Source organism: Falco cherrug, chromosome 3 (assembly GCF_023634085.1).
Source record: "Falco cherrug isolate bFalChe1 chromosome 3, bFalChe1.pri, whole genome shotgun sequence".
NCBI classification, from domain to species: domain Eukaryota; kingdom Metazoa; phylum Chordata; class Aves; order Falconiformes; family Falconidae; genus Falco; species Falco cherrug.
Window position 1 is genome coordinate 63,196,089 of NC_073699.1, and position 26,464 is coordinate 63,222,552.

The 26,464-nt window shown below is 39.2% G+C and overlaps 1 protein-coding gene across 4 annotated transcripts in view; it reads right to left on the minus strand.

Moving 5' to 3' along the window:
• The window catches only part of SPIRE1 (spire type actin nucleation factor 1), a 133,967-nt gene that overhangs the window by 47,020 nt on the left and 60,483 nt on the right, over positions 1-26,464 (minus strand). For all 4 annotated transcript variants that reach the window (XM_055704652.1, XM_055704650.1, XM_055704651.1 and 1 more), the window contains exon 4: positions 4,370-4,495. In XM_055704652.1, the coding sequence (XP_055560627.1) occupies positions 4,370-4,495 (126 nt within the window). The remainder of the gene's footprint in view (positions 1-4,369; positions 4,496-26,464) is intronic.

A 26,464-nucleotide genomic window follows, 5' to 3' on the forward strand; every position in this document is an offset into this window, starting at 1 on the left:
AGAGAGAAGAGAGAAGAGAGAAGAGAGAGAAGAGAGAAGAGAGAAGAGAGAGAAGAGAGAAGAAGAGAGAGAAGAGAGAGAAGAGAGAGAAGAGAGAGAAAGAGAGAGAAAGAGAGAGAAGAAGAGAAAGAGAGAAAAGAGAAGAGAGAAAAGAGAAAAGAGAGAAAAGAGAAAAGAGAGAAAAGAGAAAAGAGAGAAAAGAGAAAAGAGAGAAAAGAGAAAAGAGAAAAAAGAGAAAAGAGAAAAAAGAGAAAAGAGAAAAAAGAGAAAAGAGAAAAGAGAAAAGAGAAAAAAGAGAAAAGAGAGAAAAAAGAGAAAAGAGAGAAAAAAGAGAAAAGAGAAAAGAGAAAAGAGAAAAGAGAAAAGAGAAAAGAGAAAGGGAGTGATCCCCTTTATTGTGGAATTTTCCTACTGCGATTTTAAAAGCTCACTGCTTGAGATGACACGAGCTGTACTCCATTTTTGTCATCAGCTGTAAACGCTTAAACAGCAGGACACAGAGTTAGGAGGTCTTGGCCCATCAAAAGACCACTTCTGGATGGCAGCAGATGGTACCCAGGGTGGATCTGCAGCAAGGGCACATTTCACAGAGCCTGAGCAGCATACAGATGCTGCCAGCAAGCTGAAAAATCACCCTAGTGAACTTGCAGAAAAAACTTGACCTTGCAAAAAGATGCAAAGTTAGATAACGTTAGCTAACCGAATTTCAACCCTACCTTTGGAGTTGCGGCTGCTATTCCACAGAAATCTGTATTTTTACTACTGTTACTCTATTTATTTTTACTTTTTACTATTGCAATAGTAGTATCACACTTTTCTCAACTCCGGAGCCCTGTTCTGTGCATCTACCACATCAAACATTTCATTCTCTTTAAGAATGGAAGTATCATCTCCCTGTCTCCAAGTCAGCTTTCCTGCTGACCTTTCATACACAGATAATCAGACTGCAAATAAAAGCCACATGGCATCAAGTATGTGACAAAGTGCTTAAAACATTTTATTTGACATCCACTGAGATAGCCTAAACAGCTCACTCATTGCTTCATCATTTCTGATTAATGCACTCACTCAAATGCATGCCAATAAAACACTTTCTGAAGCTACACTCCATTTGTTATGTAACAGTGATGTTCACATGATAGACTGCAAAGCACATGACTACTCAGTATATATACTAGTAACAAAACATATTACAACCCTATAGGCCTATCCCTCCTGATCTATCTCTCAGGAAATCCTGTAACTTTCAAATGCTGACAAGTTTTTATAGTGCCAAATAGAAAACCGCATCACAGCAATATTTTTCCTGCCTCTTTCACAGTCTGCTTCCCTTCTAAACTTGTCCTGGGCTGTAGTATAAAATAGGTCAGATTTGGTCCACTCCTAGCAAGTGAATTTCTAGAGAGAAAAATTCTCCTTCTTCCACTACAGTGAAGTTGGCTGTTTAAGCACCTACTGAACAAAAACTATTAACTTCATATACCTAGGAAACAGATACCCAGACACCAAACCCATACAGCAACCCTAGAAAGAATCCAAGGAATTTCAAAGTAATTTTTAGTCATAGGAAATTTATTTTAAGTAATTTTAGAGGATTTCCCCCCCTTTTTTAGGGTTTTAAATTTCACATTGATCTCGAGTCCACAACTGCATCTAGGTCTGAGGGATTCTAAAGGAAGATCTTCAAATAAAGCTGTCAGTTTTTGAAATAAACTAACAGTTTAAAATTCCTGACATCTTTACTGTTGCAAACACAGTCTAAGTTTGGTTTTTTTTTTACTTGGAGCTGATGTATGTAACCTGGGGAGGGTGAGGGTTGGGGGGTGTCCCTAGTTATCAGCCAGTGCAGTCACCAAAAATTCATGACAATAAAATGACCTTACTGAAGTATTAAGTGTTTTTCTCCTTTATATCCAATACTCATGTGACAGTAACAAAAGGAAAAGAAAAAGGAATTTATTTACTTGAATACTATTTAACCATATTCCTCATGAATTAACTATGTATTTGCAAGAGAGAAGAGCATATTAAACAATACCACACCTTTTACTGGCACATACCTAGTGTGATCATATGATTCCTGCTTGCCTCAGGTATAAACCAGAGGTCATTTTAAAATGCTGTAACAAGACTTCACAGCTTTCTGCCTCATATTTTCTTTATACCCATTTTTTAATTTGTACACTACATTATTTTCAAAATTAAATACATTTCAAATCTATAGTTGGATAAAAGACATAAGCAAGGATCAAGTGCATCATAAAACTAAAGTATTCAGATTCCAGAAGCTGCTTGTAAGATAATTTTCTTAGTCACTTCTTGTATGACTACTGGGGGACTGATCCAGACTAAAATAAAATCAAAAGATCTGATTTCTGGCCTCAGTTAGGTGCAGCATAAAAGTCCTACTGATTTCAGTAGGGCCAAAATTCCATCTACAAGGATTACTTCCTTTGACCTACATGTGCTTTGAAACAATCCCTAACAGCCTTTGAGAAGCAAATGGTTTCTTTCATTTGGGATTAACTCATAGTATGGTCTATGGTGTGATCAGATGTTCCTGAGTTTTTATGTCCAATTACAAGGTGATTAAATATTCTGTAAATCCAAAAGACCCTTCTACTTTCTTAATATATTTTAGAAGAATTATTGTTAAGACTTCATTTTAAACGGTTATTAATCAAATATTTTACTTTGGCACTGACAACAGAGATGCCTTATTACTGCTTACTGTAGCCAGAATATTCAAGAACCACTGGAAACGTTAAGTCCTCTCTGAGCAGAAAGAACTGCAAAGAGTCTTATCTTTGAGTCTCAACATGGACTTTGCAATAGCTGTTACTTGAGGTGTTTCCAGCACAGGTCCCTCTGTTAGTAAATCCAATAGTCAGAACACTAAGGAGCAGTCAAAATATGAGATGTGAAATTAATGAGGTCAAGGTTCAGGAGACAGATTTAGCACAGAGACACTGTATCCTGTCTGCTGGCTGTATCAGGAGCACTGGACGCAAATGAACCGTAACACAGGCACTTCAGAAAACAAGTGGCTCTTCAGCCCTGCCCACACTGTCGAAGTTATCCTTGTATGACACTGCTTCAGTTTTAAAATTGCTTTCACTTTGAATAGGACTGGATGAAAAGTGGAGGTGAAACCTGACCTCATGCAACACAAAAGCACTTCTGAAGGATTCTACTGCCTTGGATGGATGCATCTCAACCAGGAAGGAAAGACAGCACCAGTTCCTTATGCCTCTGACTGGTTTGCGTCTCCCACCACCAGCGTAAGGATAAATGCTCTCTTGTGCTGCTCTGAGGCACATCTGACCCTTTAATGAGCTGATTCAGCTCATTAACCTGACAAGGAATTACTTACTACTTTTTTATTATTATTATTTGTTGTGTTTTGTTTCCCAGAACCAGATGAAGGAAAAAGTGGGAGCATGTATGCGTGGGTGGAACAGGTCTGCCTCTTTCAGCAGCAAAATTTTGACATCAGCATGTAAAATCTTATCCTGGTTTTCAAAGGTACTGTAGATCTTGACTTACAAAAGAAAAGAAAATCCTTCAGGGATTTATTAAAAGGAAAAATTATGAAAGCGTTGTTACTTGACAAGCTGGCTTCGGTGAAGAAACCAGCTTTAAGAAGTATGTTTCCCTTCCTGTCCTTCCTCTCATCCACCAGTTTTCCAATGTAACCAACAACCACACTGTGTTAATGCGACTTTATGGAGCCATTCTGCAGGCCAGATCACTGAAACTATCTTCATAAAAAATCATTCACCCACCCTCAACGTTACTCTTTAGCCAGACCATTTAATTGCAGTGGTTCACAAGATGGCCTTTCACTCAACAGCAACAGCCAAGCAGGCAGTGAACACAAGCATCATGACCTACGGGTGGAAATTTCTCTTTTTTTTAAGTTGGCTGTACTGTGAAGCCTATGTGACAGACAAACAAGCCATTCATACATCAAAGGTAAGGAAAGCTGCTGACTGTGGACAAAACATGAGCAAGAAGAATCTCAGATAATTCTCAGCCTAAGACAAGGCATGAGAAGATGCTGAGGAACACCAGGCAAAGCTCTGATGCTTCACAACATCCCTGAAACACCAGGGAAGATTTTTGACTCAAATACATAGCATACATGCATGCAAGTATGCAATGTGCAACCCTCCAAGAAAAACTTCTGGTTTACTCTCAAATAGACTAGTCATATTTAATAACTATTTCTACAAGACATCTATAAATTTCCTCAGACAATTTCCTCAAGCATCTGACATTCACTACTGGCTGGGTACAGAAGTGATTTTGTAAGCCTAATTCACACAGTGAAGAGCTCAAAAGCAGAAAACCTTCTCAGACTGCTTACCTCTTTTGCACTTTTAATTTTGGCCAAGAAAGTGTACAGTTCCATTGTTTCAGCAAAAAGAGCCCGACATACTGCTTGATAGTGATTCGGTGCCTCTGATCGGGTTGGCAGGTGGGCAGCACACAGCTAGAAAGAAAAATAAACAGCAATATCAAAACAGTGCCCCATTGCTTTCATTAATGCTACAGAGCATGATAGCATGAAAGCAAATGCAGCAGAGTATCTAGGGCACAAAAATCCCTAAAGACATTTAAGTTCAGGCAGAAATTCGGTGCATCTTCTAAACATTCTCTCCCATTTATTTTATGAGAAGAGTTCTATGAAGATGGTAAGGGGACTGGTTAACAACACACTGGGAAATTGAAAACCAAGACAAGGCCTTTTCATAAAAAAACCAAACCAAAACAACAAAACCAAACCAAAAAAAATAATTGTGAAGGAGAAAAAAGCAACCTTGCAGTATCAATTTTTGGGAAAACGTGCTTTATTCAAACAAGCTTTAACGGTAACTGTTGTTTAGCTTCCTATGAATGTGGAATAGAACTGTTTATGAAAGGATGGAAGCGTGAAGCATTGGAGAAAAGTAAAGAGTAACTGTCAAGCTGAGACTCTGATTTAATTTATTTCAAGCAGTACAAGGATTTTACAAATCAGCAAGAGCCACGGAAGCACACGCTTACTGCTTCACCTCAGATACTGATGAATGTTTCCAGACATAGGCACAGATGACGTAAAGAAACACTGATAGATATTTTCATGTACGCTAAACCTGCAGAACTCTGAAAGCCTACTCAGATCACTAACAAGCATTCACAACTACTGTTAAGCAGTCACTCCAGCATTGCTTTTAGAGTAAAATGTGCAGCTCCCATTTCTGACAAGAGAAGTTTCACTGAAACCAGCCTTTATATTTCAAACGGGGAACCTGAATGGCATGAGCAACATCCAGCTTCATGAACATCCAGCTCAAATTATTGTAGCATAGCTCAGCACTGATGCTAATAGTTGTAATATCTTTTTCCTCTAAGTCAAATCCATCGCCTGTAAGTATTGGAAATCTTGGCTGGAAATGGACAGAACAAAATAACATCTACAATTTGTTCCCTAAACAATTTTAAATAAAAAAAACAAACCCAAAGCCAAAACTAGAGCACCCATATCATGTATCATACTGGTGTATATATTCAAATAAAACAAAATCTCAACCACAGCCTTAAAATTTGTCTTGTTGCTGTGGTTTTAAAATAGCTGTTTATTTTATATATAGCTGTATTTTCAGCTATAGAGCTAAACCTAAGAACAAACCAAAACCTGAGGCAGCAGGTGGCTACCTTCAGATCTCCAGAACTAAAGCTTGAGACAAAAGCCTCTTTAGGAGAAGAGTCCTTAATTAGCCTAGTGGCATATTTGTCTAAATCTCTCCTGTCACTACAGCGAACACTGTGGTTACAGGGGGCATAATGCATGTAAAGCTTGGGCTGCTTCTTCGTATTGCTTTCAGTTTGATTGAAATCCATACTGCCACTAAAGGGTGCGGTCCTGTGGCCTCCAGCTGTACGGTCCACTGATGCCCTTATGCTGGCATCAGAGTTCACACCCTAACTCAGAGAGGATTACTCACCTGGAGAAAAATTAACAACGCAAAGGAAGTGGAGCGGGAGACAAATACTATTCATGGCACAGACACACATGTAATAGCGCAGGCAAAAAGGAGCAAAGGGAACATGCTGCCAGAGTGGGGAAAGGACGGAAGGGCTGAGCAACGGCTTTTGGTTGCAATCAGATTTAGATTGGCTCAATCTCACTGAAAAGTTGCTTTTTAAGGCCATAGGCCCTTGTTGTCTTTTATTTCTTCCAATTAATACTACAATACAGAATTCAGTGGTCAGATTTCATCAACAACTTTGATTTTTACAAGCACAATTTGGGCTCCTGAAATATCCTGTTGTCATTATTGTAGCCATATATATATATATATATATATATCTCCTTTCAGTGGTAAAAAAAACAGTATGTATTAAGGAAAGTTTATGTATTTTCCTGCATGTATATATTCTCCTTCCTTTCTATGTACTTTCCTTATATATAGGAAATGCAAAGCAGACGTTCACAAACCTGCCCTTGATCCCTCCCTTTCAAATTTTATACTGCTTTACAATGATGGCAAATATTTTCTTAAACTCTTCAGATTTATTTCTCGACAATCACAAGAGCATAATTGACAGAAAAAAACCCGACATTTTTTTCTTTGTTTCCTCCTTTCTTTTTTCTTTCCCCCTCCCCTTTTTTCTTTTTTTTTTTTTTTTTTCTTTTTTAACCAATCATATAATCTCCTTTGCAGGTAAAAGGAGAAAAACTGAAACAGATGCACCTCTACTGTGTGCTACAATGACAACACATACCAAAGAAACAGAAGCTATTAAATATTTTCCTTGACTTAATGAAAAAGTCAGAACATTTAAAAGACCAAATTCTAAGCATGGTTAATTTGTGTTCCTTTATCTCAATAACTAATCATGTCTTTACCTGCCTTACTATGTTTTCAGTAAGCTATTTCTGATTATTAATTATAGTACAGATAAAGAGCATTTTATTCTGAAGTATACTGCTTACAACAATACGAATAATAACAGCAATTTCAAAAAGGTCCTAAAATGGCACAAATCTTCGTAGCTGAGAATAAAATTTTATTATTATAAAGATTGCACACAGGTTTTTAAAAATATTTTTTTCTTGATTGTAAAAGCATGTTTATTAGAAACAATTTGCATCAAATATTCAGAAAGTTAATAAAATGCAGGGCGGCAATTTCAAGCAGGGGATGAATATAATCTTGATTCTATTATTGAACATTAAGTAAAGCAAAAAAAGAATTGAACACCTGCTGTTGAACTCAGTTACAAAAGCAATCACATAAAAAGTTAACCATTTGGTTTGTAAACATTAGGCTGCAGGTATTAAATGAAGGCCAGCAGCTCCTACTAACATTCATGTTCTGAAAAATCAGTCTCTGAGTGATCTTATGTCAAGATGCATTACATAAAAAACCCCTTGTGGCAACGTTAAGTCAAGTGACTTCGCATAAATTTTTGGATTGGAAGGTAAGTCTGAAGAAAAAGGAAAATGCAAATAGGACAGTGATTTCCCCCCCTTCATTGTAATATACTGTACTTGCATGTTGTTCAGAGCACCTGACAAGCTATAACTTCTATATGAAGAAATACTGCAAAATCTAGGCAAGGCAAATGAAGTATGAAATGTCACTTCCAGCCCGAGTTCAGGGCATTTATCCACTGTAAAAAAAATTTAAAAAATTTGAATCATATCTTTAATTTTATGATAGTAGTGTTTGAAAAGCTATGTTACTGTAACACACACCACAAAAATCACAGAGTATTTTAATACTTGAGATATGAAAGGGCAGCCACCTAATGAACAACTCCTCCTCTTACCATACCATGGCAGTCATGGCATAAGAAGGATTAAGATCAGGTCTGCAGTCTTTTCCAGCCATTCAGAGTTCATCGAGGAAAGGATGCCTCTGTATGCTGCTTATTCTGACACTTGCCTTTTCATCCCTCATGATACAACTTAAAACTATCCTAAGGGGAATGAACGCAAACAGTGCCCAGAGCTTAATACAAGGGCTGTTTGTTCTGCTTCCAAGAAGTCTCAAAAAGTATGGCTGAAAACAGATTATGTGGTCTTTACAAACTGGTGAAATATTAAAAACATTATCAACGACTGAAACGTTAACTAGCTTGGTCTGTAATTATTTCCATTTGCAATCATTGTGAAGAGCTGGGCTTTTTTTTTTCCCTAACTGAGCCTATCCAAAACCCAGCTTGACCCAAAGCATTCAATCTTTGCTTAGATCACTAAGAAGATTAGAGACTGTTTCCATCCACATTCAGGGTTCACAGAAAAAAAGAGGCATTATGTAAATACCATAGCCTTGCCAGCTCCTCTGTCCAAATTCATCCTCAATTGACTAGGAAACAGAGTGCACCAAGCCAAAGCAGTGTTAACAAAAATCACAATTTAACCATCTGAGGAAATCAAACGGCATTTCTTGCATCTGTTTGAATATATTCCATCAAGGACTTCCTAAAATTACAAAAAAACCCAACTGACTCACCCACTAAAATTCACGTAGGTTTTGCGAAACTTTTTTGGCTAGATATATACTGGAAGCTTCAACAACACACCTAGCCTGCTGGAATTAAAATTTCAAAAGAAAAAAAGTGTTTCCACTTGCAATCATCTTGGGCAGAAGGCCTGTACGAATGCACCACAAAGGAGAAAAGGATTTCTTTTTCCCATGGGCCACAAAGACAAGCTATTGATATTATGCAAAACATACTACCAGCCTGCAAATGCCAGGCTTGTTAAGTGTTTTGAAAGCCTTGGAGTATTAACACAGACTTAAAAGATGTACTTTTTCTTAAGCAACAATTACTTTAACCAACAGATCACTGAACATGCAACTGTACTAGGTATCTGCCTCATCCTTTGCAGTATCATATTGCAACAAGTTCAAAAATCAAAATTCAGCCTGAGACGCCTTCCCAAGTCAAGGTTGTTTTCTGAAAGATTTTATCTCTGTGCAGATAAACTAGATCTTGTAATTGGGCTTTTTTTTTTCCCTCCTTTTATTCCTACCTATGAATATTAACTTCAAGGAGTCGTATGCCTTACCGGAAAAATCTTACGAAGACAATATCTGTGTATTTATAAAACTCCACCAAGCATTTTGCTTTGCTTTATTATCCAGAATAATGTTAATAGATGGACCATTCAGAGGAATAAGTGTTTTGGCATGAGTCTGTGTCCTTGTTTCAGCCAGGATAGAGTTAATTTTCTTCTCAGTAGCTGGTACAATCCTGTGTTTTGGGTTTAGTGTAAGAATTAATGTTAACAACAACTAAAAGCATCAGTGTGTTATCAAGTAATGTGTATACTAAGTCAAGGACCCTTCAGTTTCTCAGGCCCTGCCAGCGAGAGGGCTGGAGAGGCTCAAGAAGCCAAGAGGGGACACAGCCGGGACAGCTGCCCCAAACTAGCCCAAGGGATATTCCATACCATAGAAGGTCACACTCACTGTATAAGCTGGGTGGGTTTGCCAGGGCCTTCTGATCCCTGCTCAGGGACCGGCTGGGCATTGGGCAGTGAGTGGTGAGCAACTGAACTGTGCACCACTTGTTTGTTGGTTTTTTTCCCCTTTTGATTTTATTCTTCTCTCCCTCTCTCCCCTTTTCATTACAATTGTTGTTATTATAATAATATTCCATTTTATGTCAACTATTAAATGTTCTTATGTCAACCCATGAGTTTTCTCTTTTTCCCAGTTCTCCTCCCCATCCCACTGGGGGTGGGGGAGGGAGTGAGCGGCTTAACGGTACTGGGTTGCTGGCTGAGGTTGAACTGGGGCAGCTTGTAAGATGCTTCTGCCTGCTAGGACCACCCCCGTGCATAGCACACAAGACAAGCACAGTGCAAGTTTTGAGACAGCTTTCACAACACCTGGAGCCAGCTTGCCTTGCCCCCTACCAGTTCACAGCTGCTCTCTCAAACTTTCCGGGCAGGTATTTGCCCCTGGCTCCACCACTTCTAACTGCAGTGGGCCAAGAACTACCTAAAACCTCTGATAAAGAACTTCACGGGATTACTTGTGAGGTAAGACTGTGATAAGACAAAAGGGATGGGAGCAGAGTTACCTATTAATCCACAAAATAAATTCACAGAAAATACAGAAAGTATTCACAGAAAGCTGCTCTTCCTGGAGAGCTACCTGCAGAAGCTTTGTAACTTTTTAAATTGGTATTTTAAATGATCATTTGCAAGTGCCATGGAAAGTCCAATTGCTTAACATGCGAGTTCCTAATTAATTTTACACACCTAAAGGAAAAGGTACATTTTGTGGAAATTGAGGCAAATTGCTAGTTTCTTGGTGTCAAGCCTATCTACCTCATCATTTAAGTGCTCTCCAGTAATCTGGTAAGGCTTTCCCCTTGCACTGGTATTTGTTGTTTGATCATGTTTTTTATCCCTTTGAGGTGGACAAGAGAAAAGCTACATAGTTCTCTGGTTAAACAAGTTCAGAATTTAATGATCCTCCCCATAAAATGATTTAACAGAATACATTATTTCTTTCTGATTTTCTTTTCTAATATGAAAACCCAAATGCAACAGCAAAGCAGTTGCATATAGCAATACCAGGCACAATTTGATCAAACAGTGGCCTTGGTTGGTTCCCTCTTTCAGGATTGTAAAAAGAAGGAAACAGTGTAGCTGCTGAAGTTAAAGCCAAAAATGCACATGGGAATTAGATGATGCAAGGATTGATAAGAGTGCTTTGCATAAGATCTTAAAGAAGAGTCCAGCTGCCTGTATCATGCAGCCTTCATCATCACTAACTACCCTCTGCTTTGCAAACTCTGAGGATTAAAGGCCTTGTGTATATGTGTATGTGTGTGTGTGTATACACATATATGTCTGCTCAAACGTCAAACAGGAATGGACTAACGAACGTTTGCAAATGCTCTCCTGAGTCATAACTTAAGTTAGCGTGAAAGTAAGTTGAAAGACCCGCATGGGTACACTGTGCTTAGGAAATGCTGCAGTGCCATTTCATATGATGTAGTTGTTTTTAGAAATACAAAACAAAACTTCAGCAATTCAACAACACTCAGGATGAAACTTGTGCACAGTAAGGACTCTCCTCTGCTATTTCCTTCTAAACAGAGTATCTGTCCTGACACCATTTCCTCCAGGTACTTGATTGCCTCTATGTGCTGAGCACTGTTCTTTCTTAAAATCTTACATTTCACAGCTATGTGACGAGTCTGATACACTTTTCCACGCTATTAGACTGAATTTAAGAAGTGATAAGATTCTTGGTAAAATTTCAACTGACAGCAGCTGCAAGACTAACATCTCACTGAACTGTCTCACAAACGTGAACCTCTTCCAAAGACAGAAGCAACTAAAGGTGAAGACAATTTGTATTCTGCTACATTTATATAATACTATCTTTAGGGAAATAAGTCTTACAAATATTTAACACAATTACAAACACTTTTGAAAGCATTTAAAACTTACACAGGTGTTAAAAAATGGAAAGCAAACCTCAGTATACATTGCTGACTACACTTCAATTTTTAAGCTAAACATGTATTTTTCGTGCTCAGTGAACCCTATTCTTACTCTATTAGCTTTCTAAGCACAGAATGAAGACCTTGACTATTGAAATAAGACTTCAAACGGAGGTGAAACTATGTTTTTTGAGACAATATTTCCAGTGAACATTTTTACATTAATTTTTCAGTTACTAATTTTATGTGCTAGTGCAGACTTCTTGACAAAACTGTGTTTGTGTAAATTCTCATTTCTTTTTGAAAACTATTAGGCTATTTTTAGCCCTCAAATATACCCCCCCACCCCCCCATACAGCTGTTTCTGGAATATGTGTTAGGTGTACTGTTACACTGTCCTTACACAGTGGACTAACAACATCCTGCTTCTCAAAGAGGCTCATTTCAGAAGAGCCAATTAAGTGAAAACCAATTCTGCATTCTCTTTTAGTTGCAGAGAAACTGTGCTCTGTTATTTCTTAGCAGAATAATGGAGGAATTAATAATATAAATATGCAGTAATCTGAATTTGCTAGCTTTCGTTCTTTGACCATTCAGTGGAACATCAATGAGATGATTCACAAACAAGGGTGAAATCCCACAATTTGTATTTTCCCCATTCTTTTACATGCAATGTAAACCCCTGCAACATTTAGCAAAAACCACTAGTTAGCCTGTCAGCAGCAACAGTTTTCTAAAGCTCTCTGCTTCACAAGGCAACAGCTTTGTGTACATTCGGCAGCTCTCTGTAGCTGTACCATTCACACATCTGCATTTCATGCAGGAGTAGCAGCATCTGGGTGGAGCAGCAGCGGCTTGGAGTCATCTGGGTAAGAAAACTAGCTTCAGAAGCAGAGTAGAGGCGTAGATGGGGAAACACGATAAAACTGGATAATTAAAGGAGAAGGGGAGTGGCTGTACCTATTCACAGGGCTACCTGTAGCTGCTTAGCTAACAGCCCATTAAGCTGTGGAACCACCCTTTACATTATTAAATAACTAAGACCTGAACAACTGATACCAAAGAGTTCACCCCTGTAATGTCATTTTGTATGGTTGTTTGCCATGCTTCTCAGGCCTTCTCCTTAGGGCTGGAGGGTACCTTCTTACTGCAACTACTATTTCTGTTCAGCAGAAAAGAGAGGAGAGCTGGTTTTGTACCAGGATGCTTGGCATATGCAGCAGAGAATTAGAGCAGGATATTTGCCCTTCTTTCTTCCCCCTCTCAACTAAGCCTCTGTGCAAGCATATAAAGCAGCCATTACACTCAGTGTACTGCTTGGGGAAAAAAAAAAAAAAGAGCATTTGGACAAACAACAGAAAATAATGACATTTTCAAACAGAATAAAAAAGAAAACAGTTTTATCACAAGGCAGCAGAAAATGGTGGGGAATGACACAAATCAGAAATCAAATCTCACTGACAGATGTAGAAAGGGGAGAATAACACAGAAGAGAGGCTGCTTATCAATTTTTCAATAATGTCCATCAGTCTCATTATTAAGCAGTCCACACGTTTGCATACTTATTAAACAAGAGACAAAGTATTAATGGAAGGCAGTTTATTTATGAGCCACTTAAAATCCAATTAAAATATATCAACTAAAATAAAAACATGCACTTTCCCTGGCAGCAATTTACAGTTCACATACAGAGCTTTAAAATGTATGTGTGTGGGAAGCTTGTTTGTTTTTATGTAAAGTGCTGAAACTTCTCTCAGTAGGCATAATAATAATTTGCTTTCATGTTTTGTCCTGAAGCATGACTTTTTATTTGTATCCAAAAAACCAGATTTCCAGCTGCATAACCAAACAAACTGCATTACTAAACTTAACAAGCTTTTAAACTTTGCTCCCATTGAATAAATCCAGCAACTTCTAACCAGTCTCATTTCACTTTCATTAGATCTGTGTGTGTGGAAACCTAGTCTATTCCTTCATGTATGCCATAATCCTTATTTGTAGTGCCTTTGTCAAGGAAATCAGGCCTTGAAACTTATTACATGAAAAAGGCCCACAGAAAAATTCTTCCTCCTCTTCTTCTAGGCAAGTATGCTTAATATTTTTTTCTTAAAGCTTATAGCCATTGAAACTATAGTGCAATTGTCTTATCAAGTATATTGGTTACATAAATGTTAACAGTTAAAACATATGCCACTCTAAGATAGGTATAAATAAAACTAACCCACAATTTATTAAATTAATTAAGAATAAAATATTGTGATTTTGATTCAAATATCTATCTTTGCTTATTCAAGCAGAACAGATATCCAATAAATCAGAACTTAAAAGGTGTTATTTTGTCCTCAGTTCCCTCTGTTTCTAGTGGTAGTGCCTTTTTTCATCCTTCTCCTCTGTGCACACTCCATTCCTGGAAATCGTCTCCAGTATGGTAATTACTAGAAATTGAATTACCCGGAGTCAATGGCTTTGACATACGCCCTGTATATAGGTGGGATTAACCACCTGTAGGGACTGCAGATGGTGTTTATACTGCCCTGACTGCCCAGAGGCTTGAGGGAAAGACAGCTTTGCTGCTTTGTTTTGTCTCCACATACTTCTTGCCAACAGCAGCAACAGCAGTAAAACCACCACTCTGTCAAGCATTCAAGGCCACTCCATATATCCCAAACTGCACTGAGTCTACACCATGAGGACTGCAGTCATGCTGTAGGGGCTCCATCACAGTAGCTGTCTTGCAGCCCACGCTGCATGTATTCTCACACCCTTGTGACACTAGGAATTACCAATTCTATTTTGCCGATGGAGATCTGAGGCTGATGCAAAGCCCACTGAGCTGGTCAGGAATCTTCTGAATCTTTTAAAGAAAATAAAAAAATTCTGGATCAAAGGCACAGCTGACCAAATCACATAGGATGCTACAGCGTGTTTTTCCATCATGCATCTGCTTTGTTGGTCCACTTGCACTCCTACGTACTGAAAAGATTTCAGTCTCCATATGATAATTTAGAATGGACAACTGTAGTGAATTATTATGCATCTTGAACTAACTGGTGGTTTTACTGAAATCTTAGGTCCTGAACTTGTAGGAATCCATATTAAATATAATGTTCATTATTTCTAACTAAGGGATCATGGAGATTCTAGTGCAATCTAAAGGCTGACCTCTTGCTCTAATCTTCAAATATGTTATTTTAACATCATGACTCCTTGGAGGGGACAGGAATGAGTCCTTGCTTCTAAAAAGGATGAAAACACAGACATCGATACAAGAGCATAAAGATAAAAGAGCAAGAGAGATCCTCTCTTGTAAGAAATTCAGAAGCATTTCTTATTATTCCCTAGGGTTTGGCTGTTCTTCCTAACAGCACACTTATTTCAAAATACGCCACTTGTAGGAGGCACAGCCATGCACGTTGGCCAATCTCTGATTGCAAAAACATGCAAAGTTATTATATTTTCAGAAAAAGCTACCTGCACTTTCAAATGCTGAGCATTCTTTCTGAAACTAGTTTCTTCGCATACTCAAAAAAAAAAATCATTAAAAAAGAAATACAGTTTGAAGTATTTGAAGAGTCTTCCCAACTCCTATTACCTTGCTTTTAATTAACTTAAAATAGTTTTGCACTTTAGGTTATTTCAACCACATCAGATAACTCTTACCATTCTTATCTAAGAAGAAGCCTTGTAGAAACAAGCATGTTCTGCAGTAAAAGGGATGCATCCTTGACAAAGAATAGTTAAGGAAGAAACAACAAAAAACAACAATAAAAACATCACAACCCAGCCACCAGCTGCCTCTTCATCAAAATCTTATTATCTGAAGGGAAAAAGAGAAAATAGGAGGCAAATCACTTTCCATCTCTCCAGCCAACTGCTGCATGAGCGCTTTGTTTTCAAACCCAGCTCTTAAAATAATTAAACTATTTTGTGCCAAGTATTCCAAGGACCTGCACCATAGATAATTATTTACCTGTTCTCAGTTACATATCATGAAAGATGTATCTCTGCAAGTCAGGCAGGAACTGCCAGCTCAGTTCTTCAACTTCAAAGCTACCTTTAAAACCCCTGGCACTTGCAGAAGCATCTACTACACGTCTGTTGAAATAGATGCTTTTTCATGATACATTTACCAATGCCTTCCAGAGCAGAAATATAAAAGGAATTTAATCTCTGGAAGGTAGTTAATACTGTAGTGACCTCAGTCCATGGAGAATAAGGTTATCAAAAGGGTGATCGTGGTAGAGCACAGAGCACTCTCCTGCATGTAGTCAAAGAACAACTGTTACTCCTGAGTAACTCTTTTCTGTACTGACATTTTTCAAGATAAAGCCACTTTTGAGGGCCAAAACTCAGGGCAGTTATATTCAAAATAAACAAGACTAAGAGCAAAGTACAGGTAACTAGAAATGGAAATATATAAACCTCCTTCAAACATTGCTACCTTCAGCAAGATGAAAGCTGCTTTAACATCAACTTCATATTAGAAGAACTTGATAGCAACAGATAAAGGGACAAATTAAGACACTGGCAAAGTGCCTCATCTGGAGTTTGTTGACAGCTCTGAACTGAGTTTAGGATGTACCATCACATCTACAAAGGCTGTGGAGTAACACTAGCGAGTGTCAAAGCTTACAGCTTGTTCTGCCAGCAAAGATCGCCAAACACATCACTCTCTTGTCAAAAAGCCCCCCAAACTAAGTGTTTCTAAAGGACTTTCTGCCAGTATGAAGTGTACAGACGACTTCAAGTGGAAGCTGGGGGAGGTGGGGAAGGTGACGGGGGCTCAGTTCCCTTAGACTCCGCATGACACCAGCAGGGAGCTGCCAAGAACCCACTCTGCTTGCAGCACCTTCATTAAAAGGCCGAGATAGCTGCCAAATTAACCTCAAAGAGAGGTTACCTTTATCTGTCAGAGTGGTAAAGAAAATTATTAATCATTTCATTGTGGTAGGCATGTGAGACAATAGAGGTTAGTGGGTGGGTGGCCTAGTTATCTCGCCAGTTACCTCACCTCAGCAGTTCACTGCACTGCACACAAGTAGAAGAAATACCCAGGATTACAAACCTCCTGAGTTTCGTCTTTATGGCAGAAAGTATCCTGAATGCAGCGAGACACCCCCATCTTTTTTTACCTGCTCGCATGACCCTTGAGCCAGGCCAAGGGCAGATGGGTGCCACGCATCCCCTGGCCACTGGGAGAGCACTGGAAGGACCAGGCACGTCCCTTCTCCCCCTCTCCTTCTACAGCCACTCATGACAAAAAGTGGGGCCAGGAAGGAAACCCAACCCATAATGTTCAGAGGTTGCCACTGTTCTGCAGTTTAGTTTTTTTTAAGGTTTCTGGTAAGGACAGATTTCAGTACTTCTGCTGAAGGCGCACCACGAGGCCCAGTGCCTCTGGCAGCCAGACTTCACTGGAAAGTGCCCGGCAAAGTGCCTTGGCTCCAAACACAGTAAGCGCCATTTCCAGGACAAGAAATTGCAATAAACACCCCTCCTTTGCTCAGTAACACATTCAAATGTGAAGGGGCCTGACATCACCCTTTTAAAACAAGCACAGTGGTTACTTACAAAGTAAAGCAGACCATGTGTTGACCTCCAATTACACTGCCCAGAATGACAGGACAACTGTTTAAAGACGCCAAATGACATCACTTTAATTAATGAAACCTGTCTATCAACATAATTCACTTAAACACTTGTCACATTCAAAGCTGCTTTAAAATTACATTAAAGGGATTTAGAGATTTACACAAACTGTCCCCACCTTTCTTGATCAAGCTAAGGTATAGGAGTCCCTTCACTTTCTCTATAGGTTTCTAAGAAATTGAACACAAACACAAGGGCAAACTTAAATTTTTAACTTACTGAATATTTTTATTTCCAAATATGTGTGTCACTTGGAAAACATATTTTCCTTTTTTTTTTTTTTTTTACTTCTAAGCCCTTAAAAATACTTCTACAGTGACACAACTCCTCTGTCCAAACATGAAAAGACTTAATAAATCATGCTAATACTCTCCTGAACTTCCAATTTTTGCATGTTAATGTTACATGCTACCACAGAAGTCGAAGTTTAAAAAAACAAACAAACCCTAAAGCTTACTTTCTTCACCCAGCACTGTCATGTTTCCAAAGATCACCTTATAAACTTTCCTTTTTAAAAAGTGAATTGCGGACAGTGGTATTTTACACCTACATGGCCAAGTGTGTGTGACTGTGTAAAATACACACACAGGGACTTGTTACACACAGTATGATATGGTGGACTGACTGACATGAATTGATTAGAAGAGACCAGTTCATGAAGAGGTCTGGCTTCATGGGAATTCGCTCATCTGAAGCAAGTGCTGGTCTTGGCGCTCACATCAAGAAATCTTGGCATGCCAAAAAGGAAAAACAAATACTCATTAGGACCTCCTTGTCCCAACTCCAAGCCTGCTTTGTCCCAAGAGAAAGCCAGCCAAAAAACCACAGAACTCTCTTTTGGCTTAAATCACCCAAAGTATCTTGTTCTTCCTTGCCATCATGAACTCAATAACAATAAAACAAACGCCTGTTTTTTCTATTTTCTAGTGTTTAAAATTAAGTTGCTAGCCTCTTTCTCAGAGATGCAAATATATAAATAACAATAAAACAAAGGGGTTTGTTCTCTCTTCAGGGCAAAGGCAAAAAAATCTCCTCTGTTTTCCATCCAACCAGGCTTCCAGTAAAAGTCTTCCTAGTGCCTTCTTTATAGGCTTTACACAAAGCAAACTCAGAGCAGCATATGAAGCACTGCCCGCGCATGCAGCTGGCTTCCTTTAGCACAATCCCTTAGCTCCCTGCCCTTGCCAATCCCTCAGCTAAATCTTCTCCTTTATATGATTTAGTTTGGGTCTCCAACCACAAGGAGCCATGGTTGCCACTCGGGTCTGCCAATTTGCTTCGTGTTCCCACACAAAATCCCTGAATTCCCACGTCTGCTGTCTTCCTATAGCATCCAGGCTAGGCTACACCTTCCTTTCAACAAATGCTCTGCCAAACCTAGTAGATTTAAGGAGTGTTTCTCTTGGGACCATTTTGCTTGGTTGCACAAGTTAGTGTGAATTATTAGGAAGACTGCTAGATAAAAATGTTCAAATAATTTTCCACAACTATGCATACAAGGCTCATTTGCACAGATGCACAAGCTTTGGGATGGTATGGCCCAATCGATGCAGTAAAGCAAAACTAAAACTACCTGAGAAATGCACTGAAGCTATCACTCAGAAGAGTACTGCTTTTACCACTGTGTTATTTCATTAAAAATATTTACAAAACAATCATTTAAAACGCTCAGGGCCATGCAACCTGTGGACAATAGCCTTTTGAAAACTACCCCTTAAGACTGCTTCAGTTACAATACTATTTCAGGATGTTGCAACTACACATTTTAAACAAAAACCTACTGTAAAATTCCTTTTACTAAGAAATGCAAAACATTCCCTGTATTCAGACCGATCTTTGGGATAAATACGATATTCTGACTTTTAGATTCAGATCTTCAGGGGTAAGCACAATCTAAAAATACACTGTTTATTTCTTTGTATCAAATGGTCTTATCTCACTTAAATATTTTTCTAAAATATGGCATGCATGTAACAGTACACTAAGCAAAGGGGAGCAGCAAACAGCATCATGGGAATACAGTAATCAAGAGCATTTGAAAAAAAATCACATAGCTAAAATAGAGTTATTATTTTAGAAAATTAGTGGTATTTTTAAGTCAATTCAAATAACTTCCCTCCAAATGTTTCATTTATTTTAATACTGTTACAGGCACTGAAATAAATGCACTAAAAGAAATTTTGCCTCAAGCCCAAGGCTCCCGTTTGAACAGTGCAAAAACAAGAGGATCACAGTGGCTTAATTAAAGAGCCCTTGCTCCGTTTCTTTACTTTTCCCATGTTGCTGTTACAGTACAATATGTCTGCATAAGAAATTAAGTAATTTTGTAGCATCTATGCTGCTTCTATTTTCTTTGGCGATGCAATTACATCATCCTTAAAGTGACTGTGAACTAGCAATGATGACTACTGAAATACCCTGTTTTTTAACACAACTGCCATCAGCAAGAAAATCTTCTAAGCATCCTCAAATCTAGTCATTTGTGTCCTGGCAAGAACTAGAAAAGGCAAAGCTTCCACAGCCACCTTTCCTCTTGACCCCTCTCCTGAATGGGGTGGTAGATTGTGAGGTCCTAACACCTCAGAGAAGTTAGAGACTCCAGAATTTGTAGTGGACAAGCACTTGGAGACTCTGCCATTAGACCTTTTGTTTCGGCCTTGAAGGGCTAACATTTTCCCACAGCTAAGCAAGTTGGCCTAATTAAGAAGTCTTCCCCCACACTATAAATCCTGCTTCTCTTACGCCTGTAAAGCATTACAGCAACAAGAACATCTACACTGCCCATTTGAAACAAGAGCTGTATGCGCACAACTTAAAAACTGCAGAAACAAGTTAATCTACTGTTTTGAATGTGTTCTGTGAAGGCAGCTGCTGGGAACCTTCAACACATAACGCTATATGAGAGAGAAATTTGTACAGCAATTTTGCATGTCATCGTTAATTTACTTGTCTACTAAAACATATATCACACACACAATGTAAATAATATAAGCAGTACTGATAAGGTACATGGAATATTCCCTATAGGATGCTGGCATTACATGGAAATCAAAGAACACTTGTGCCTTACTGACATGTTAGCAGATGTCATGTGAATCTGTATAAAAATGACCTGCATTTTTACAATAGTAAAAGGAGCCAATACAGCTAAAAAGCTAGCTGCAACACTGCGAACATCCATGGCTGTAAAGTCTGCACGGATTCTAGATCATGGAAACTATATTCTGACAAGATGGACCTTTGCCAAACCTTAACACAAGACAAGCTGTGTCCTGGCTAATTTTTTCTGAGCAGATCCACTGCTTTTACTAGGCTGATGGTGAATCTGAAAAATCCATCATGGTCTTCTGTATGCTTATCAGTTTTAACACCTGGAGAGTGAAGGCAGTTGCAAGTTGAAGAGGGAGCCCCCCAGGCAGGTCCCTTCAGCTTTGGACAGGTCCATCTGCATTGCCTAGCTGAGTGCTGGAGTTAATCCATTGGGCAGAGAAGATATGAGTCACTTTCGTAATGGCAGCTTTGGTCTTTTGGGGGTCTCTATAGCGTTACTGCATTAACTGACCATTACCCCGATTTCCAGTCATTAGTTAGATTAATTTGATCAAACAAAACATACCTTGTAAAAGTAAACATTCATTGATCTACTTTAGTCTCCAGGGTCTATTTCAGGCAGTGCAGGCTAAAACAGGTTATTTGATACTCCAGATTAAACCTCATGTTCAGATGTATTATTTCTAACAGATTGCTTTGTATGTTTCAGACATTTGTATTTTCAAAGGGAAAACTGGAGCTCTGTCTTGACAAATTCTGCATTTTATGCACTATGGGACACCATTACCACCAAAGAATCCTTCCAACTCCACTAAAAACTGGAACGTTATTTTTACCCATGTATAAATTATTCATAATAATTAGTGTAAAGCAGATGGGGGAAAAAAGTCCATGCCCTACTTTGCTTCTTTTAGATGCACAAAGACCACACGCAAATTTCAGGTGTATTCTAACCTCCTCGTACACAAAAATAATCTGAACACCCAATCTATGTTTCCTGTTTTTGTTGGACAACTCCTCGGATTCCTCAAACTATTTTAGACCTTAGACAGGTTATACCAGTATAATTATGTGAATTATGGGTTCAGGGGTTTTTAACCTACATAGATGTGTTATTGGGTTACAGTACAAAAACTGAACATAAAAATCACTGCAGAAAAGATGATTTGGTTTTGGTCTCCCAGCCTGGAATAAGACACTACAATCCACCTAAGCCCACGCTGATGGAAGGGATGTTTCCACTGTTCTGTATGAGGATAATTAAAGCAATGAGAAAAAAACCCCAAACTTCTTTTTTAATGGAAAGACCAAAGTCATGAGGGACAACTTCCCTGCAAATACATTTGGTATAATGCAGTTCTAAACAAAACCTCTCAAACTAAACATTGTGAACAGAACAAAATTACTTCTGCTTCTACTTACCTTTCACTTGCAGAGTTCCCAGTTTCATAAATCCACTTGCTCTGCAGCTGTTTATAAAGCCCTTCACATCAAAACCCTATTATTATTATTGTTATTGTTAAATAATTTTATTTTAAAACCAACAACACGGAGATTTTGCTCATATATTACAAAGACTCAAACATGCAGAGAGACACTACTGCTTTATTTTGCACAGTTTGTCCTCAGCTCAGCTCTCTGAGCCTGTACAGTACCAGAGCTTCAAACACTGGCTCCTTTCACGACTCAGCCAGCAGCACAGTTTATTCTACCAGTCCTAAAGTCGTGCCTGCACAAATATTTGAGGGGCCTTGCAGAAAACCAGATGAAGGAACTGATGGAGTTAAAAACCCATATCCAAACAAAAAAACCTTTTGGGATGCTTTGACTAAATATAGATGACATGGATCCCAGCCAAGATGACAGCACAGACAGAAAAAACACAATATGGTTTGAATGAATAACCATGATGTACAAGGCTTGCTCGGACAAGAGAAAAATAGCAGGTTACCTGCATCTCTAAGACAACTCCAAGTTAGCTCAAATAATGGTGAAGGAATAAGAAAATGGCTATGGAGGGGACCTATCCAGTCAAGACCTCTGCTAACCCAATATCAGCAACTCTTTTTCTGGGACCTTCACAATGTCTGCATGTCTGTCTGACGACACTGGGTAGTCGATACAAAAAGGTGTACTCCCAGTCAGCATGCTTTGGGAGGGTAGGAGCCCCAAAGGGAATGTTTTTAAGCTCCTGAGCACAGGAGATGAGCACTGGTCCTTGGGACTTCACTGCTGAACTCAGAGCTCCCACTTCTGTGGATGCAGTGCAGAGAGAAAGGGTAGCCAGGGAGTGTGCCAACACAAGTGGTCTACCTGCGCAGACCAGCCCCATGGAGGTCCACCTTTAGAGGCCCAAACTCCCCAGGGGCATCCACCTGGGAGTGCCCTGTCATAGCAGTATGATACGCGGGGGTGTTCACAGAATTATTTTGGGAGGTATTTGGGTTTCTTTCCAGCTTACAGTCCCCAAAAAGTTACAGTGCAAAAAGAAATAGCCAAAGGAGAACCTGCCCCCCTCAGAATTTAAGAGGTACAAACCCTACATGGTTGTACTTTCAGGGATCCTAACAGTTCGGACAGGAGGTTCCCCAACGTTACAAAATGTCTCAGACACCAGGTCTGTAAGGATAACTGAAGATCCGCGGGTAGGAGATGATTAATTTTTGATCAAGCCAACAAACCAAGCTCAAGTACTGTGACAACAAAAACAACGGGAACTGAGGACTTCTAACCCGCTGTAATTTCAATTTTTTTCTGCCATCAACACGTGGAGACATAGATTGCCTGTTTCTGACAGATGATCCACCAAGATAAAGACCAGCATGTGATATTTGAGTACATTATGATGATGACTCAGGAGAAGAGAGCTGATCAATTGTCTTTTTTGAATGTGATGATTTTCACAATTGGTTAACATGCATTCTTTTTTAACATAAAATGAACTGACAACATCTGGGGCATTGGTTACTATCTCAGTAAGGTTCCAAAATCTTCACCAGCTTCAGTGTTACAGGGCACACTGCAAGTTGCTTATTCTAAAATTAAGCATAAATACTGTTCTGCAGGCTCATATAAAAATGCTAAAGCCAACCCAGCCTTAAACAGAATTATATTCACAGAAAGCTGCATCTTACTAATTTTAACCTCATAGACTAGGCAAAATTATATGGGCCTTTGAATTCCAGTAACACAAACTATTTAACTGTCTGTCATAAACAAATACCCAGACTTGGTTTTAACTGCATTTTCTGGTTCCTCTCTGACAGGTTCCCATATTAAACTTACATGGGGTCATACCATCTATATGATAATAATGTATGTCCTCAAACTCAGACTGGAGCCTCCAAAATACTCAGATCTAAATGCAGATCTTCTCATCTCACCTGTAATTGCATGGAGACAGGACATACTCTTCTTTTCCTCTATAATTCTACACATGCCATAGATAGTTGATCTGTACTACCATCAGAGTACTCAAAACAAAACACAAGCAGATCAATATCACCACTTTAAATTTCAGATCCTTCCAGCTGAAAGAAGTCAGTCATATACTTGAACTACCAAGACATATGAGTCATCTAGAATTAACTAGTTTCTCATTTTAGAGACCATGGCAATGACTAAAGGACGATTACATCTGAAATATGGGTGAGGGGGTGTGTGTGACAAACAATTTATTCCTCCTCTTTGCTTACAAGCAAAGCACAAACATGAATTTCTACCACTAGAAATACTGCAAACTCTAATCAGATAACACAATGCTGCACATGCTGCTCTGTAAATATTTTCCCCACAAATTAAAAGCTCAGTATGGAGATTTCTTAAGTACAGGCCTTGTTTAGCTGGGTCACTAATTCATCCTTGTGAAGCAGCAGTTGCATGACAGTTAATTTTTTGGTCAGAATTAACAAACATTATTACTGAACTACCTAAAAGCAACGGCCTGGGACCAGAGGCCACCAAGTACTAGGGGCCATCCACCTATATTTGTCTCTGAGACAAGAAGGTGTGGCTCAGCTACAGAATAAGGTTCCTGTTGAAGTTGAGTTAACTTTCAGGATGAAAGGTGAACATAAGTAAGAGCAAGATACCGGTTCAGGAAGACCACTGCCTCCTTACGTATCTTTTGAGACCTGCAGAAAAAGGTAGCAGAGGCAGTGACAAAGGTTAGTGTCACAACTTGCAGATACTATTAACAACACCTCTGCTCTGAAGAAGAGCTAAGGTAAAGTCCCGTACTGGCAGTAGTGATTTGGCTACGATGATGTTCAAAGCTGGAAGAAATGACAGGGTTAGGGCTAGTATGGCAGTTCAGCCCAGCAAATAACAGCACAGAATTAAACCTGTAATCAAAGGGTTATATAATAATAAAGAATAAAGGATAATACTGGAAATGGGTTTAGGGTTGGGGCTCAGGCCAGCAGATATTGATAAACTACAGCTTAGAAAGCACCTCCAGATCAACATGAAAAATGGTGCTGGCTGAGACCACCTGACTGCAGAGATCTGTGGGATAAGGAGTGAGATAGCGCTAAGATTAGGAGTGGAATTAGGGTTTGAGCATACACTGGAAGACGTTGATAAACTGCACAATCTTGTTTCAGTATCAGGGCGGGCCACACGCTGTGATAAAGGTGCCACATGACAGGACTTCACACACCCTTAGCAAGCCCAACACCGACCAGCATGCCAGGCCTACTCTGTCTATACCCTCTGTTGACCTAAGGCTTCCTAAGCCATACATATGTTGTCAACCTGACACGTTCCCAACCCCTCAGGATTACTGTGTATGTACAGTTCTGTCCTTGTGTATGTGCACAGTGAACCTGGCACTCCCAAGATGCACAGATTTCCTGTACTGTATGTGCATGGCATGTACGTACTGTGGATGGAGGCAGGGAAGAGGGCCCCGAACAAGGGAAGCATCTGTCTGAAATCATCCAGTCCTTACTGTCTCTGTTCCTCCCTTCATTTACACTAGGGCCGCCATATCCAAAATACATCAAAGACTGTTAAGTGTCTCGCAACCAACATCTCTCTTCATAGATGCATTTTTAAAAACAGTAGATCAAGTCTGTGCAGCAGGTTGGTCCTGCCTAGGAAATCAAAAGTCGAATCAGCCAAATATGCCGAGAAGCAACACAAAAGCTTGTCTGTGTCTTCTCCAAACAGGAGCTTTGCCAATGATGATCTTGGCAGTACTACTTAGCGCTTACTCTCTTCCCAGTTCTTGGGAATAGGTGTCCACCACGTTACTCAGCATTTTCCCGGTTAGGGGAGGCTTCAGGACTGACCTTGCCTACTTGACATTACGGAAAAACCTGACACGTACCTTAACTATCTCTGTGTTTTAATCATAAAATAGGCTCACCCACATTAAAGATTAATGGTGAAAAATTCAGTCTTAGTGGCACACAGGCCTTGGACCAGACAATGATGCCTTCTGGAGAAGGAGGAAATGTATAAGCACATTTCAAGGACAAAATCATGTCCTTACTCGAGACTTACAGTTAAAACCCTTAAAAATCAATATAAGTAGCACAGAGCCCATCTCTACGATTTTCCAAGTTTGCAATTTAGAGAATGCAGGGCAGCAAGAATGACAGTTGCTCAATTCAAGCAGCAAACCTACTTCAGCATTCACTACAAACTGCAGAGGAGAAAGCTTCATAGTGAGTCTTGCCAAGAGGGAATTAGAATAATCGAGCCTCGCGGTCACAAGACCACACACTACTGTTGTGAAACAGTCACTGGGTACGTAAGGGTGTAGCCTGCAGTGTATTTACCACCACTGGGGAGGAGAGGGAAGCGAAGATACAAGACGAAACAGCAAAACATGGTCTTACCCTTGAAAAGGTACAAAGTCAAGAAAAAAGGATCTTACAAATCTGCACTTATATAAAAAATGTGGCAGAATGATGCTGCCATTCCAGTACAGTCAATGCAGTAATGACAGAGTTGGGAATAAAGATGAGTTGCAGAGTTAAGCCTGCAGCAAATAATTTAAGCCAAAGCAGCAACAGCAAGAAAGAGAATTCCAAGGGATGGAGCAGTAAGAGGTAGAAATGACAGCTGAACTTCAGTTCACTAAGGAGAAGTCACAAAAGCAGTACATTTCCAGATTTGTTAAAAAAATAATAGCAAAAGATGATAAAAATTAAAATGCAAGATGCTGATTTTATATAAATAGGCAGGTACCTCAGACTAGCTGAGATAAATATTAACAAAGCAGAACCTGAAAGATACCATTCTGCAGCCTTAACAGCTGAAACCTGACTAAACATTTTCTTACTCTTTCTAT